At 40.5% G+C, this 17,581-nt stretch overlaps 1 protein-coding gene across 1 annotated transcript in view; it reads right to left on the bottom strand.

Annotated features, from left to right (window-relative positions):
* ATP10A (ATPase phospholipid transporting 10A (putative)) overlaps positions 1-17,581 on the bottom strand; it is a 109,645-nt gene that overhangs the window by 54,965 nt on the left and 37,099 nt on the right. The window contains exon 2 of the mRNA XM_003203146.5: positions 10,223-10,427. Within this exon, the coding sequence (XP_003203194.1) occupies positions 10,223-10,427 (205 nt within the window). The remainder of the gene's footprint in view (positions 1-10,222; positions 10,428-17,581) is intronic.

The raw sequence follows: 17,581 nt of genomic DNA, 5'->3' as shown, positions 1-17,581 counted from the left end.
ATATGCACTACTGATGCTTCTAAGTCAAAAACAAATAGAAGTACAAGCATTGTAACTCTGTACGGAGAACAGTATCAACTCAAGCCATGTGCCTACAGAATAGTCATATACTAAGTGTCTGACCATCGCAGAGTTGTAACAGAGCTTGAAAGTATGAACCTGAGTATAATGAATGAATGGAAATGTTTGTGAATTTCTTGAAATAACAGTTCCCATGTAAAATAACTTCCCATGTAAATAACATTTTATGCAAATATCTACAGCTCTCTGTGGCCTTATCAGTACTAAAACATGTATAAGACTTGGGGGGTAACAGGTGGAGAAAAGAGAAGTGGAATTGAGGTTCACATCCTAGATGTTGAGATGAATACAAGAGTTCCTCATTATGTTCCTCTGCCTTTTCTGGTAGAAGAGGAGACCCTTTCCTTACTTTGGTGCTAACAAAGGAAAGTGAGACCATACGATCACTCCTGCAGTTACACATACCTCTATACTGTGAACCCTCCTGTTCTGTAAAATAAAGCCCTTCTGTCTTTTCCTAATCATTGATATTGCCAACTGGGATTGTGCTTTCAGAGACAGATGTGGTAAGATATGCTTCCAGCTCAAAGCTCCTGACCCTAAAATCAAAAGTTCTCAGCATTACTTTATAAAATCTAATTTCTGAGAACAGGTATTCCAGATATTTCCCATGCTCAGCTGAGATCCAATGTATGGCAAAGGAATAAACAGTTCCAAAAATAAACTTGTTTAGTAAAACTGAATTAGGCTGGGGGATCGGGAAAGTCATGAGAAAGCAATAAAAATAAAGATGAGTTTAATGGGAAAACCTCCTCTTAGATTGCTTTAAGTGCGAATGTTTACTTCTCTCTAGTAGGAAACAGTAAAATATTTCATTTTCTCTATATACGTGAAATTCTCTACCGTTTTCTATCGCTTTTCTCAGCAACAGCACAATGAAGAGATGCTGGACTAGCCATATGGAGAATGAAATCTCCCACCTCTTTTAGAGGTCTGCTGCAGCACAAGCACTGGCACAATATGTTTTCTTATATGGTTTTACCACTGTTCCACCAGTGCTGGATTGATTGCCTGAGGAATGGGAGATCCCTTGCAGCCATTCAAACTTAGTTTCATCACTTCAGCCCCTTTCTCTCATATTTAAACACAAAAACATAATCAGTCAACATCAATGGTGAAAGTCAAGTACCCAGCACCATTCAGAACTCTTTACCCAACTCAGCCCCCAGTGATAAGATTAAGATATCAAAAATCTGGTCTTATTCAAATTCTTTGTCCCTTTAATTAACAGTCAAACCTGTGGCCTAGACACCTGCACAGTGGTAACCAGAAAAAGATGGTGACCTTGCTCGAAACTGGCTGAACAGGAAGTGAGCCATCATTCTTCAGTTTCTTTTTATTTGCATCCTTTCCCCTCACCCTTCAGTCTGAGACTGCATGCTACGGTCAAATAGCCAAGTGAAAAATGGTTCTCCTAAGTCCCCTAGGATTCTTAGTGAGCATAAAGGTTTGTCAAAGCATAGACTCAGATCCTGCCCAGCAGTATGACATTCTGCATGCAGCTGCTCTCCATGTGTTTTCTTTCTTAGAGAGAAGGTAGTTGCTTCCTCTTTAACTAGAGATATTCCGTTTCCACAAAAGTCATCTCTGAACACAGTGCTACCCAAAAAAAGATGCAACAGTAGAGATGGAGAGCTTTTCATAGCGATTCAACCTTCATCAAAGTAATTTATTGAACATTCTGGGTGTAACCTTTAACAAGGGTCTTTAAGTTTTGACATGCAAGTGTTTCGCACTACACAGAAGATTTGTGTTACTAAAATCTTCAGCTAAATTGTAAAAAAAAAAAAGCTCTTAATTTGACATACTCATAGTGCATAGGGAAAAACGTTATTTTCTTTTGCTTGTTTAGTTATTTTTTTTTAACTCTTATTCCCTCAAGGAGATCTAATTTTGTCAGTGTGTGTGGAATGGAGCACTAATTTGATGCATATCAGGAATTTTCAAATCATTTTTCCTAGCCTTGAAAACCTTTTCAAAATAATGCAAAAAAAAAAAAAAAAAAAAAAGGCGGCACACACACACAGCATAATCCTCTGAAGATGATGGAAATACATTCACTGTTCCTGTAGCCTGATTCTACCCTATAAAAGCACTTACAGTTTAAATAAGACTGAGTATGCTGATTAGTTGTCAGCTGTTTGATTACAACAGAGTACTACTTCTACTTACTGAAATAGCAGCACTCGGTGAGTAAGGAATTGGCTGGATAGTTGTTTTCAAAGAGTTGTGTCAATGTCTCCATGTGCAGGTGAAGACTAGAGACATGTAGTATCCCCCAAGGGTCTGTATTGGGACCAGTATTATTTAATATCTTTGTTAGTGGCATGCATTGGAATGGAGTGCACCCTCAGCAAGTACACAAATGACACCTAGCTGGTGTGGTACAGTCGACATGTTGGAGGGAAGGGATGTCATCTAGCAGGACTCAGACAGGTTCAAGAGGTGGGCATGTGTGAACTTCATGAAGTTCAACAAGGTCAAGTGCAAGATCTCATATCTGGATCAGGATGATCCCAAGTACAAACACAGGCTGGGCGGGGAATGGATTGATAGCAGTCCTGAGTAGAAGGACTTGGGCTGTTAGTTGACATAAATTCAGCTTCTCAATACGCAACATGTGTGCCTGCAACTGAGAATGCCATTTGCATCCCGAGCTGTGTCAAAAGGAGTTAAACAAGCAGGCTGAGGGAAGGTTCTCAGCTGAGGGGGATTCTACCCCTCTTATCTATTCTCATGAGACGTCATCTGCAATACTATGTACAGCTCTGGGGCTCTCAGCACAAGAAGGACAGGGAGCTGTTGGAGGGGGTCCAAAGGAAACCACAAAGGTGGTCAGAGGGTTGGAGCACCTCTCCCAGGGAAGCTGTGGGAGCTGCTCAGTCTGGAGAAGAGAAGGCTCTGGAGAGACCTCATTGTGGCCTGTCAGTATCAAAGGGAGCCTACAAGAAAGATGGTAGGGACTCTTGTCAGGGAGTACAGTGATAGGACAAGCCGTTACGTTTTTAAACTAAAAGAGGGTAGTTTTAGATTAGATGTTAGGAATAAATTCTTCACTATGAGTGGTGAGGCACTGAAAAAGGTTGCCCAGAGAAGCTGTGGATGCTCCACATCTGGAAGTGTTCAAGGCTAGGTTGCACAGAACTTTGCGCAACGTGTTCCAGTGGAATGTGTCCCTGCTCATGGCAGGGGAGTTGAAACTGGATGGTCTTTAAGATCCCTTCCAACCCAAACCATCTTATGATTCCATGATGACAGCATGAGCTTATTAGTAGGCCAAGCAGTGACAAGGGAACTTTCTGAGATAATGAGCTCATATCAGTAAGTTCAATGTTAGTCTGCATGGGAATTGTGCTGATTTTACCTTAGCTGTTCTTGGGCTAGCTTAATCAATACAGATGGCTACACAAGAAACCTTGGCTCTGTTTAGGCTAAACTAGAACTTGAAAATGGCTTTCTTACTTCTTTTTTCTTTTTTTTTTTTTTAATGGAAAAAAAAGCTGAAAGAAAGAGAGCTTGAATGCTAAAAGCATGTCCACAGAGACACTGAGCTGCCCTGGGAACTGTTTGCATGCAAGAAACATGAATTGCCCTTCTTGAAGTACCTCACAAATAGTGCAGCCTACAGTTATCAACACAGCCAGGTTTAGAGAGCAGCCCTTCTAAAAAGCAGTCTTACCTTTTCTTCTGAACTAGTTTCTGTTCAGGGCTCACGGGGAAAGAAAGAGACGTATAAATGTCCTAATGCTCGGAAAAGGGAGACATGGGACTACTTTTCTAAGCAGTATCTAAGATGCTTCCAGCATTACACAACAACATGCTGGATGATGGTTAGAGCTGTCAATTCAGCCTAACTTCCAGACTGGGATGAAGGAGCAAATGTGCTTGCAGAAGGCACAGGCTCTGAGTTTATACATATTCCAGAAGGGTTCACATACTGTCTTGTAAGAAAATCAGTCTGAGTTATTTTGGTGCTAGTCTGCATGCAAATGAATCCTCCAAACAGGCAGATCATATTCAAATCTGCTTTTAGACAAAATAAATAAGCAGCCACAAAGTCATTTGCAAGGCTTATCTAAATCTGTTAAATCATGCCAGTACAAGTTTGTTTTGAATAAAGGTCTAGTCTTAGAGAAAAAGAGAGAAAATAAATCCATCATCTCCCCCCATCAGCTCACAGGGAGATAAACGCACTTTCTCAAAGGGGATAGTAGCTGCTAGACTTAGCTTAGTTTTCAGCTGAATTGAAGCTTTCCACAGTAACATCTAGGACATGGCCAGTGGTTAATAAACCATAAGCAACTCCACGATCTACAGTGAGTCTTTGTACACTTTATTGAAAGGCATACTGAGTGAAAACAGTGAAGTATTTTGTTTGTTTCATACTGCAAGGCAGCAAGAAAATGTAAATGTTTTTCGTGAGTCTAGATTCATACTATCAAAATATCCTAAATCAAGTTTATGAGACCTGAAAGGGAGTTTTGAGCTTTTGCAGTCAAAGCTGTATCTGCTTATCCGCTCTGTGAAGAGTGGCTGACAAAACTTTTCACATGCATGTAAAACATTCCATGCGCAATTAGGCAGGGTGTGGTGGCAAAGCAACCCAGAGAGTCATACAGAAAACACTGATTCTTCTTTCATAATGTGTCTCCTATTAGATCCAGCACAACAGAAATTGTTGCTGTGACTAGACAGCAGCAAGAGTTGGATGGAAACTAGAAGAAAACTGTGTAATACCAAGAAACACTTTTTTTTTTTTCCCCTACAGATACTTACTGGTTAACACCATTAGATCAGCCACAGGGGGGTTTAGTGAAGCACTCTCCCTCCTGGCTGTGTCACACTGTACACACAGCTCTGATCTGTGTTTCAGTGTGGACAGTTCACTATCCTTTCAATTTGCAAGGGTGAAAATGCAGAAATACATTTCTGACATTGCTAACACACCCTGGCACTGCAGTTTCAGGATAGCAAGATCACAGTGTTCACAATCTTGGAGCAGAAACTGTCAAGGCCTTTGAAAAAAATCCCTATTCTTTTTTTCTTTTTCAACTTGCTTACTGTGCCATTTCTTTATTTGCAAGACTGACTGTCTTGAGAGTCCAAGAACAAGGTGCACATTCTAACTAGAATCATCAGACATACGAGCCACCAAGAGGGAACGTATTGATGACTTTTCACAGCTTGCCTATCAATGGGACATAGAACTGTGTACAGAAAGCAGTCTTGTGTTAGACAGATCCCATTTGTTAACAAACACGCAAAGCTAGCAAACAGTAGGTTCTTCGTGTACTAAAAATTATTCAGATTAATCAATGCAGCACAAAATAAGCAACATTTCTGGTCATCTGCACTGTAGAGGAAAACAGTTTCTTGGAATTTAGAAACGGAGAAGTCCAATCCCAGCCCACAAATGCTGATCTTGGAACTTCTGAGCGTGTGTTTAGAGCATAAGAATGTCTGCAAAATACTGGAGGCACGGATGAGAACTGCTTCTATAACTGCTTATTGCCGCTTCTAGCATCAGGCCAAGAAGAGATCAGAACAGTACTTTTCTTCCAAACAAAGGTTTGGAAGAGGAAAACTGTAAGACCTGTTACATCCTCTGCAACTAAGCTGTTAATCCTAAAATGAGACACAAAACAAGACTTCATACCATGCTGGCAGAATAGTGACTGTTCGAAGGGACAGTTCTGCCCAGCATAACAGCTCTGGGCTTGCTGTTCTCTTGAAAGGGCTTTTGAGAGCACGCAGGAGCAGTGCCCAGAGCATGCCACACTTAGCAATTCCAAATTGATAGTGAAGATCTTGACTATAAATTGCATGAGTGGGCACAGGGCAGGGACAGAAGTAGGAAAGCATTAAAGTGGCTTAAAACAACTCTTCCACCTCTGCCCCTGCTCCTTTCCCATGCCCAGTAGGGCAGTGGGTATAGAAATAGCTACCCTTTATTGACCTACTTCCCTGGCGTATTCTCAGAAATAATTCATATAGGAAACACAGAAATGCCAAGCTTTGTAACACAACTTATTTTAAATGTTTGAGACACTGCAACAGAGACATTATTCAAAGACTTCTATGAGCAGCTGATATTTTATGAAGAAGCTTCCAGAAAACTTTATTTCTTGTCTTATGATAAGGCACATGACCAGGCACAATCATTCTGTGAAGAGGACAGTGTGGGAAAGAGAGGGTCAGGACTACATATTTGTTTGTTTTCCTGCTTGAACAACAAGGCTGTAGAATGAGATGGAACCAAACAGCTATGAACATAGCTGAAAGTTATTCCATTGAGTAAAATGGTAATATAAAAATACAGAAACACTCTTGTTCTACACGAGTAACTTGGGATGTAGGTTCTATAAAAGATTTGTGAACAAACATTGCTGGGTCTTGATAAAAAGATGGTCAGCATTTGATGCAGAAGAATGTTGACCTTCCAAAGTATTTTATGAGATGTAACAATAAATCCCCTCCAGTTGTGGTGACTTGGATATATCCAGATAGGAAATGAATTTCACTCACAAATGTAAGTGTGACCTTGATATTCCATGCTACATGGCTGTTTAACTCCTATTCAATGAACATTTTCCAAGCAGGTTTCCTTCCCTCCATCCTACTGAGTGTCTCTCAGCAGGGCAACACCTTCAAGAACCATAAGAACCAAACTAGTACGAGGGGAGGAAGGTAATGCTACTGCCTGAATTAACGGTGTGCTCAGACATGTTTTAGCCATGACTTTAATGAGGATGGCAAGGAATCTGTTAGATGATTCACATGACACTGTTACAGTGAAGCTCTGTGATGCTGCAGGCTGAGCACTGAGGACTTGGAACTTGCAGGTGTGCACTTTGCCTACAACTTAGCTGACACACAAACCAGGGCTTGGATATTTCCTGCTTTCTCAGCTATTTTAGGAGAGGGGTGTTAGTCACGTGTGGTTTTCTCACAAGCTCTCTTTCAATACTTGACTTCTCGGGGCCCAGGAGAGCTTTCATTGAAATGAATGAGCTTTCTGTCACTGATGCCAGTTTAACCTCTCACAGATTATTATGGACCCTACCACTACCATAGCTAGACATCTAATGATCAAAAAATTATTTCAAGAAATTATTTATCCACACATCTAGTAACACAATTTTGGGATGGAAAACTCCCATAACCACCTTACCTTACAGGGAACTAAGATACTGAAGGAGAATAGGATGGAAATGCAAAGAGTGTCAGGTGTTTATGAAGCTGACTACAAGTATCCACACAATAACTGATTTCTTCAAAATGCCTGCTCTGATGCTATTCAGTAGAGCAGGGTAAGCTGAATAAGCCATACCACAAACATCGTGACTGAGCTGCTTGGCACATAACCTAGCTGTGGGCATTCTTTCCTCAGCCTTCTTCCCCAGTGGGGCCTAATTCAGTCTCTGATAAATTTTAAACTGAGGAGAAAATGACACGACCACTCACTTCTAAACATAGTCTAAAGATTACAGCTCTTGTAGAACTGTACAGAATCCAAATTAAAAGTCTTCAGCTGCCTAGTCTGGAGATCAGCAACTTAAACCTCGGTGAGTGTGAAAAACATGAGATTTTCATGGGATAGTCCTTTCCTGTTTTCCTACTAAAGCTATATTACAGAATCACCAAGTCACAGATGGCTGAGGTGGAAAGAGACCTCTGGAGGTCACATAATTCAAACCCTGCGCAAGCAGGGCCATCCAGAGCAAGGTGCCTAGGCCCATGTCCATGTGGCTTTTGGAGATCTCAGAGGAGGAGACTCCACAACCTCTGGGCAGCCTGTGTGAGGGATCCATCATCCACACAGCACAGTGCTGTTTGATGTTCAGAGGGAACCTCCTGTGTGCCAGTTTTTGCCCACTGCCTCTTCTCCTGGCACTAGTCACCTCTGAAAACAGCCTATTTCTGTCTTCAACGTATCCTTCCTTTGGGTATTTAGACACTGATGAGATCCCTCATGAGCATCCTCTTCTCTGAGCTAAACAATCCCAGTGCTCTAAACCTCCCCTTGTATGATAGATGCTCCATTCCCTTAATCACTTGGACTAGGTTCCCTATGTCCATGCCTGTTTGCACAGAGCCCAGGGCTGTCCCACTCCCTCAGCCTGCTGATGCTAACTCATGCATCATTTCCTCATGCATCATTTCCTCATGCAGCCCAGGAAGCTGTGGACCACCCCACAGAAAGAGCCCTGATGGCTCATGTCTAGCTTGAGCACTGTGTCTCCCTGGGCCTTCTTTGCAGAGCTGCTTTCCAGCTGGGCAGCGCCCAGCACAGACTGGTGTATGGGGTTGTTCCTTCCCAGGTTAAAGACTTCACTCTTCTCACTGTTGGACTTCATAAGATTCCTGTCAACCCACACACAAAGTCTTTCCAGGTCCTTCTGGACAGCAGCATGACCTTCCAGTGAATCAGCCACCCTCAGTTTTCTGAGAGTGCATTCAACACCATTGTTCACATCATTAACGAAGATGGGTTAATGCATGTATTTGTTTGCTGGGTAGTGACAGAAGGGTTACTCCATAGCTCAAAGGCTCACGCACACATTAAGGAGGTCACTACTCCCAGAAGTTGACAAGTATCCTCAGGTATCACAGTCCTAGTGCCAAATGATGGTTGTTGCCAGGGAAGCTGCAGATCCTAGTCCAGCAAAAGGGATTCCTCTGGGCAGCAGTCTGGTGATTCACTGTACTTGGATACATCAATTCTTTTCATTGTGCTTAGCAGCATCTCCTGCTGTGTGTCAGGTATTGAATCATGAAAATTCAACCATCTGCTGTTGAGGAATGGGGCAGCTGGTACCATTATTGGTCTTCCTTCGTGAGAGAGCTGGGACATGTTGTTCACTTCTAGCTGTACCTAATAATATGAAAGCATCCCTATATGCAATCTATAGTTTTTGTCCTACATCATTTGCCTGAGATCATATTGGATGTCCGTGTTGGCAGAGAACTGGCACATATAATCTAAGTTCCTCCCTGGAGCTCTACCCACTGGGAGAAATTTCCTCTCAGTGGGAACAGGATAAGACTTTTGAGAAGCAATTTAATTAGCCTCTTTGGAACAACCAGAATTTTTGAGACATTTGTCCTGTAGCTGATTAAGCTTCTTGTCATGGTGATAGCTCACATGGGACATCTATGTTCTACATGTAATTCACTTAATATTAAACAAATGTTTATCTCATGCTTTTACATGCTATTCACAGAAGGGCCATATCTATCATAAACAATTACTTGGAAGGCATATTGATGTTTATCCTATTGGTTGGATTTCTTTAACACTGATATACACCTCAGTGCAGCTATAGGCTTCTGTAGTTACCTTTGATGGCCTTTTAATGGCAGAAGCTGCCACAGTTTGCATTCTTCAAATGAGAACAACTATTAGGAAAAATATGTAGCTGAATTCTGTAAAATAAGTAGGTTTTTTTGTTTTGTTTTGTTTTTTCCCACACCCAAAATACAGGAAATTGGGGTTAGCTGTCAGGAGAGGAGGGCATACAAATAAACACGATTTCAGTAAGATTGTTAAGTAAAACTTCAGGCAATTTCCTCTCATTCTGCTGATAGTAACTGATCTCCTGGATTTTGTTTTGCTTTAAAACAATGCTGCTGGGGAGAGATAAGTAAGAGCGAGAGAGCAGAAAAACAGATTTTCAGCACACAAACCTCTAGAATGCATGCATTCTGCCCCTTTAAATTTTTCAAGTTTTAATGCTCCAATTGCTGGAGGGATATTCTGCTACACAGAGTTTTAGGCAAAATTACTAATTGAATTCCTGACTGCAGGCGGGAAAAGTAGCTGTTTATATTTAAGTATCTTCTCACTGGGCAGTTAAAATATGTTTTCAAAAATCAAGCTACAATAAAAGCAGCAAAACTTCTCAACATTTTCCAACCACACACAATTGCCCCAAATAATTCCTATTCAAATTCAAGGAAAAACTTATACTATTATGAAGTCAACTGTTGGCACATTCTGGTGTTTTAATGACAACCATAACACTAACTCATTAGCACTACTACAACAAGCAGACTTAGCTTTTCTGAAGTGGACTGGTGAACAGTTCCATTATTTGAAGCAAACTGTTATCTTATAGGAGAGTTAAGAATGATGACTTACCAGCTCTAAAAACCTCCTCACCACCTGTCTTTGTTTTAAGTTAGTTTCACCATCCAGGTTAGCTGTTTCTATATGGCACAGCCCATCAGGATCACTTGAAGAGAGCAGCAAGATGTCAGCAGGTATGATTTCATTACAGCGAAGCTGAACAAAGTCTCCAATTTTCACTTCTTTCCAGTATCTGCTTATATATTTCTTCTCATTCCTAGGGGGGATAAAAAAAGAGAGATTTACAGAACATACACAAAACAGACGTAGGCTGGAGGACCTCAGATATGACCCAATTTGATCTGTAACAGGAATTAAATGGAAGGTCCACAGCTATGCTCACGTTATGCTAGGATAATGTCATGCAGGCTGCAGGAGGCAACTTCTCACCAATTCAGCCCCAGGTCAGAGTTCCCACATCCTTTAAGAAAACCAGTTGTTCTTTAAGGCCCAGACAAAAGAGACACAAATCTGTTACTGAAAGAAACTTCCAATATTTGTCAGTAAACCTAGAATTCCAAGCACATGTAATGTGCAAAAAAAACAACTGATCTATAGGAAAGGATACTGTCATTTCAGAGGACACTTTTCTTTTTAAATATTTGTAAAGCATCTCCGCAATAGCCATAGTGCCATTTGCTACATAGCCCATTTCTGCTTAGTTTCCCTGAAACTTTTTTTTGGAATGGAATTTCTTTGTCACTTACCCACCTTAAACACTGATGCAGATCTTGTTCATTTACAAACATCCAAAAAAGCTGTCTGGTTTTATAGGCCATGCTAATTAACTATTTTTTCATTTTTAAGCTTTTTTTTTGAGAGCAAGAGAAAAGGCACAGGTGATTGCTTAATTAATTTAGTTAAAATTCAGGGTTTTAGATGCCTCACGCTCTCTTGGCATTTGGGTAAATAGCTTTCTTCTGCTGAGTTTTTTGAAAGAAAATCAATTCACAACAGCCACAATATTAACTTGATAAAATAGGTCCTGAAAATGGGAAGCTGTTACGCCAACACTTTCCCAAGCCATCACTCACTGCGTATACACAGACACTACTGTCAGCACTGGACCCCTTTCACCAACACTGGAGCCAGGTTTCTTTGACAGCACTTTAACAGGCAGAATAGGATTCTGATAGCGAGATTGCTATTTTATATTCTTTTAAGTACATTATTTAGAAATACATTACTTTCAGTAGTAACGTGAATAGACTTCTAACTAAGAACAAGCATGGAAGTCCTGCTAAAGTTGTTACTCTGGAGCTACGGATAGTGATGCCATGCCTAATTGATCCTCATCATGCCTTCACTGGCGTTGCTGGAATTAGAATCTTTGTTTGCTTTTATTCATCTGTTTACCCAGAATGATAACATGTCAGGTAGAGCAACAAGGATGAGTCAGATCAGGTTTTATCTCCCAGAACTTCCTCACTGCCCTTTCCTAACTTCCATTTTATAAGGAAGGAACAAAAATGATGGCTGTGCTTTCTATTTCAATAAAGTCTGGAAAGTAGTAAGACGAGTTAAGTGTAAAGCATGAGAATACAGTGACGGCAGTAATGTATGTACTAGCTAGAGATATTACCCATTCTCTCCATGCTCAGGCTGAAACAAGCCTTTCACTTTTTCTGCTAAGGAGTAGGAGCTGCTCTGAAACCCAGCATGTCATAAGGCAGTTCAACTCACAGTGGATCTGAAGTGTTCGTTGGCTGTACACCCTGTAACTCTAAATCATTACACATGTGGCCGTTGATCATTGATTATTTTTATGAACTGGGTGATGATGTTCAGATGCATGTAGAGAGTAGAAGTGCAGACATTTGATTTGGCTGCAGTGCTAGAAGGGCAACTATTATTTGACTTAACTTGCTTGAAAAGCATTGCTATTTCAGCATTGCCTCATCTCTCACACACTTGGCAACTGCAACAACTCCATACTCTGTGGTAGGATACAAGAGCATGGTTCCACTATGATAAATGATTGCAAGACCTCCTGCATACATCCTGGAGAGGCACAGGAGTCAGATGGCCTCCAGTGCCACACGTGATGCAGCTTTGCTAACAGGGGCCATCAGTGGATGAACTACCTGCATGCAAGGAAAATGACTTCTTAATCCTCTTCAGACAGGTCTGCTCTTACCCAGTCCTTAGCTATAACTGTCTTATTGCAGAATGTGAATTGTAACTACTAATATTCTCTACAAAGTATACTACAATACTGTCTTCAGTGATGGAGGTTTAGATAGAAGGGGCTTTTCATGACTGTAATGATTCACCTTACATCAGCCTGCAGTGACAGAAAACCTGAATTAAACACGCTCTTCATGTATAGACATATGTGCATTGTTACATCTTTGGTGTTTCCTTCAAGTGTTTTTTTATAGTTCTCAAATTCAGAGCAAATGACATTTAAGCAGGTGCTCTTCATGGTCATGGCCAAGCTTGGAAGAAGTGAGCAGTTTAAAATGCAAGGCTGAAAAGGAATATCAGATCATGAAGATCCATTCCCTACATCTGAAGGCACTTATGAAATAGTGACCAAGCCCAAAAGAGCGACAAGAACAGGCACTCTATGCACTAGAACAGAAGAACATCAGCATAATGCGGTAATATGGATATTTGTTACTTATCCAACAGCCAGCACAACTTTTCCTGGCAAGGTCCTGTCTATCCATCTATCTCTTCCTTCTGAAAGGCCTTTCCGTCTCTCTAGTCTTTAATATCCTACATCTGAAAATCTTGCTGTCTTTCCTGTTATGATTATCCAGCTGATAAGTTTCAAACACAGATGTCTGAATCTACTAATCTAGGATCCTGCCAGTTCTCGTGGCTTGGTCCTGATTCTGTGGCTATTGTATGGTCAGCACCAGTCCTCCACAGCTCTACTGCAGGGTTTCCATGATACTCACACAGAACACCCTGACAAAAGCTTTTGGCAAGTGTAAATGGATGTCATCCAATCTCCTGGAATATGTTGTGAAAGTGCTCAGGAAACTCTGGCAGAACACAGGAACTAGAAGACAGTCCTAAGCTGGATGTGTAGGCCAGAAACTAGCAGCAAACTGCTCTAGTTCTACCTGCTCTCACGTATAACAAGCCAGAAGATATATTTTAGTATCTGTAACAAACCCAGGGGTGATGCAGCAAGAAACCAAAGCGGCAAGCCATGGTGAAAGACAGGAAGAGGTCAGAAATACTAACTCTTGTCTTTCAAGCCAGGCAGAGATGAAACTCTTCCACAACAATACATTGTCATGGACTACTGCCATTCTGCAAAAGACACTGCTTTTACTCTCTAGTTAAATCACTGTGATGAACTATTAATTTCAGACAGCTCTGCCCAATTGCAGACAGGTAGGTAATGCATTCCAGGGGGCTCACATACTAGAAATGTCTAGCTTCCTGACGCCAGCTTAATCTTCAGCAACACATTTGCATGCAAAGTAGGATCAACTGTAAGCTGTGGTTGTAAACCCTTAGTCACTTGAACCCTCCTTCTCCTTTCTTGCCAGTGCTTTTACTTTTCTGAGCACGTCTTTACTGGTAGACATTTACTGAAAGCTAGAGATGGATGGCTAACAAGTCAGCTGGCTCAGCTGACTTCAATACGGACATCAATACTGTTAGTCAGCAGCAAACATAGTCCTGGCAGCAGTCAAACTCCTTTGGAGGCTAATGCTCTTTTGCAACAATGAAGGGCAAGTATTCCAGCATATCTGCTTTCAAATATGCAGGGGAAAATTTACAACTTCAATCGTGTGAACATAGAGAAAATGATTCTAATTGCTATTTAAAATTTTGCGTTAGTCTGCTTACTGCATGTATTTGGCCAACATCCTGCTTTGAAGCAGAACTGCCCACAGGTTTGGGCCAAATTTGAGAGTGGCTTTGGTTAACAGCAAAACAAAACAGACAAAAACCCAACAAAATATTACTCAAATTTTAAATTTATAGACAAAAAAATAATCTTTAAGATCCAAAAGCTCCAACAATACTTCTTGTTTTCCTGTAAATCATGCTGTTCACTCTTCTGGTTTTTAGCACATGCTGATAAAGATCACACCAATAATTTTACTCTTCTGGGCATATAAACATTAGTTTATGTCTACAAAAAGCTAAAGACTGTAAAATATCTCTGGCTGAATATTTAACTAATTGTTTGCCTTTTTGAATAGGTTTTAACTGTTCAGTGTGGCAACGCCAGATTTAAAGGGAGGTAACAAGACTCCACATGCACAAAATTTAGCAGGAATCTTACACGTTCTTTCTCTTTTAAAAAAAGTCTGGTGAAGCTATCACAAGCAAGACTCGTTATGAAATGTGAAGGCCATGAAGTTGTAATCTGTTGTTCTTGTGCAAGGCCTATATACTAGAAATTTTATACCTTAAATTGACAATATGGAACTACAAGGGAATCTCTTCTTGCTTCCTATACTTCTCCAATAATAAAAATTACAGTTAATGAGTGTGAACTGCTGATGTAAATTTGCTCTAAGTGAATGATTAGGGAACTTGTAACACTGGTCCTTAATCCCAACCTATGTACCTCTACTAATTTCAGCAAGGCTTGTCAAAGACGTTTAGCAAAAGGCAGGAGATATCTTCTTGTTTTGCTTGGGGGTGCTGTGCTCCACCTGGCTTATCCAACATACTATTCCCCACTCAGGGTGCGACAGCAGTCTAGAAGCTTCTAAGACTCTCAAAGCATTCAAATGGAATGTTTCCCAGTCCAAGCCCATCCGTTGACCTGCGTTTGAAGTAACTATTGTCCCTACTTCAAAAGAAATCAGCATCCTTTGTCTTCTCTGCCAGCTAATGTTGACCATTGAACCAGAAGGCTTTAAGAGAAACACAGCAATAAATCTATTCTGTAGAAGAGGAAAAGCCCTCCACAAGAGATAGGTCCAAGAGCTGTGTACAAGGCATTCTTCAAAGTTGTTGATGTTAGCCAAGTCCTCCCCTTCCATCTCTGGAGGCTGAAAGAGAGTGGGGATGAACTAAAGAAAGCATCATGTACATCTCTGACCCCAGTGAGTTAAAACATGTTCACCTCAGTTGGCTACAATGCCAGGACAAGGCTTCCAGTTAGGAACAAGCTAATTAAAAAACTTGAGGATAACTGGCAGGACCCAAGCACAGCAGCAATTCCAGTATTAAAAACCAAGCTAGGAAACCTCATACTGTAATGCAAGCACAAGAGTTCTAGAGCAGGCAAAACTATCTTTAGGGAGACTTTAGTATTCAACTGTTTGTAAACAGTTCTTCCACATGCTCACAGAATTTTCCCCCATTGCCTGCGCTGGAGCCATAATTCTCAACTCTATCTCTCTGCCTGATTCTACTGTAGATGTGGAGAGTCCATAGTACTCCATTAACACTACAGTGATAAACTGAGATTCTGTATAATTCTGCAAAGGCTACAGAAGCAGAATTGGTGGACAACACTGAAATACATTTAAGAAAACTGTTGTTATAACCAGAGACCAAAGTGTATATTAAACAAGGCCTGAACATGCCAAATGCCTATGGAAACACGTTGAGAATCATTTGAGCACAATTACAATGTTGTGGCAGAATGAAGGAAAAACACGTAACGTAAGTTAATGCTAAGGCAGGTTACATAATGCCCAGAATATGCCTTCATTCCGCCACAAACGATAACATCTGTTTCTCTGAAAATAAATCATGAAGAGGCTCCAAATCTGATATTAATCTGACAAAACAGATTAACAGAATGTTCTTGAGAAATGCTGAAAAGAACAAAATCTCTCCATGACTGATGTTTCTAAATGGATCTCTTAACATTCTCATTACCTTACGAGTACTGAAAAGTTTTCTTGTTTTCATGGAGTTCAAATATCATTTTTTTGCATTATCAAGATGCTAGAACCGAATGTGTATGTGTAGCAATGTAATGAGGCATAAAGGTGCCTTTAAATAAATTCACACTTTCTGAAAAATGCTAAGTTTTCTGTTCCAAGTCAAATTATGGAAACCTCACTGTTTCAGGTTTAGAATGTGGAAGTAATCACTGAATTACTCTTGGCAGAGTTATCTCCATTATACCTCATGTTGAAAGAAACCCTACTATTGTTAACCATAATGAAACATTTGCTACCCGGAAAAAATGATTTTTCAGCCAAGAACCTTGTTGTTGAGATAACAACACAAAGTATAAAGGCAGACAATGTAATGAAACTTCACACAAACTGCAGAAATAAGAAAATGCCTTCTAGAATTGATCTGAAAAAATCTCAGGACTGTTTTGGAGAAATACCTAGTTGTTTCTTTTTTTTTTTCCCAAAGTGGCATGATTTCCAACACTATTTTTCCTGCCAAAATGCTAGTAACTTTGTATCATTCTTCCAATTAGCAGACATACTGGGAGAGAAGACTGCCAACTTCTTATACTTAGCAGGATGGGTAGGCAATGGTTAATACTGAGACTTGCTACACTGATATCCTACGAGGAGGTGGAAGAAATGGCAGATCTGCCTAGACTTATCCAGTTTGCATCCAGTTCTACATTTATTAACACCTATGTTCCAGTATCCTCTATACCAAAGCTACAGAACTTTGGATAGTTTGACACATGAGGACTTCTTTTTGGAGCAAAGCAGTGAAACAAGTGCTGGTCTGTTTTTTCCTTAGGATGTCTTCCTCCTGGCCACTACCAAACACAACCATTGCACTTGTCAGCATCACTTACTGATATCTAGAGCAAAAAAAAAAAAAAAAAGATGCAAAAGGCACTGCCACCTCAGCAGTGGGCCCATAGCCAGGTAAGGTTTTCATCTTGAATTTTAGGACCATCACAGATGTTAAGGTTGAATATTTACGTCATGGCTCCAAGTAACTGCAAAAAGATTCAACACAGCCTGTTGCTGTACAAACATGGAAAGAGAAATAATACTTTGCCTGAGGGGGAGCCATTCAAATTACAGCTACCTCAGGATGCCCACTTCTGTCTGCACCTGCTTTTGAAACAATTAAAGCACAAGCTCTTCCAAAGGAGATCTCAGGTGCTGAGTTTTTACAATTAACTGATAGCTAATAGTGTAGAGATGCTTAGGAAAACTATCTGAGTGCCTAAAATTCATGAGCAAACTAGGTGCATAAATTTGGTGGACTAAAACCTTCAACTTGGTATTCTCCCAGTGTTATTATCAGTTTGCAATTCTGTGTGAGTTTGATATACTGGCTTAACAGTATATCTTCAAAGGTAAATATAGTATGGCTCTGCAGGTGAAGAGGGAAATCCCATTCTTTAACAGATTCAGACACTTCCATGGAATTTTTTTCCTTCTCACTCCTCTAGTTCCACACCCCTGCCTGACCTGATCTCAGGTCATGACTACATGACCCAACTCACAG

Source organism: Meleagris gallopavo, chromosome 1 (assembly GCF_905368555.1).
Source record: "Meleagris gallopavo chromosome 1, MGAL_WU_HG_1.1, whole genome shotgun sequence".
NCBI classification, from domain to species: Eukaryota; Metazoa; Chordata; class Aves; order Galliformes; family Phasianidae; genus Meleagris; species Meleagris gallopavo.
Note: the sequence above shows the minus strand (reverse complement) of the source record. Positions and strands in the feature narration are given on the sequence as shown.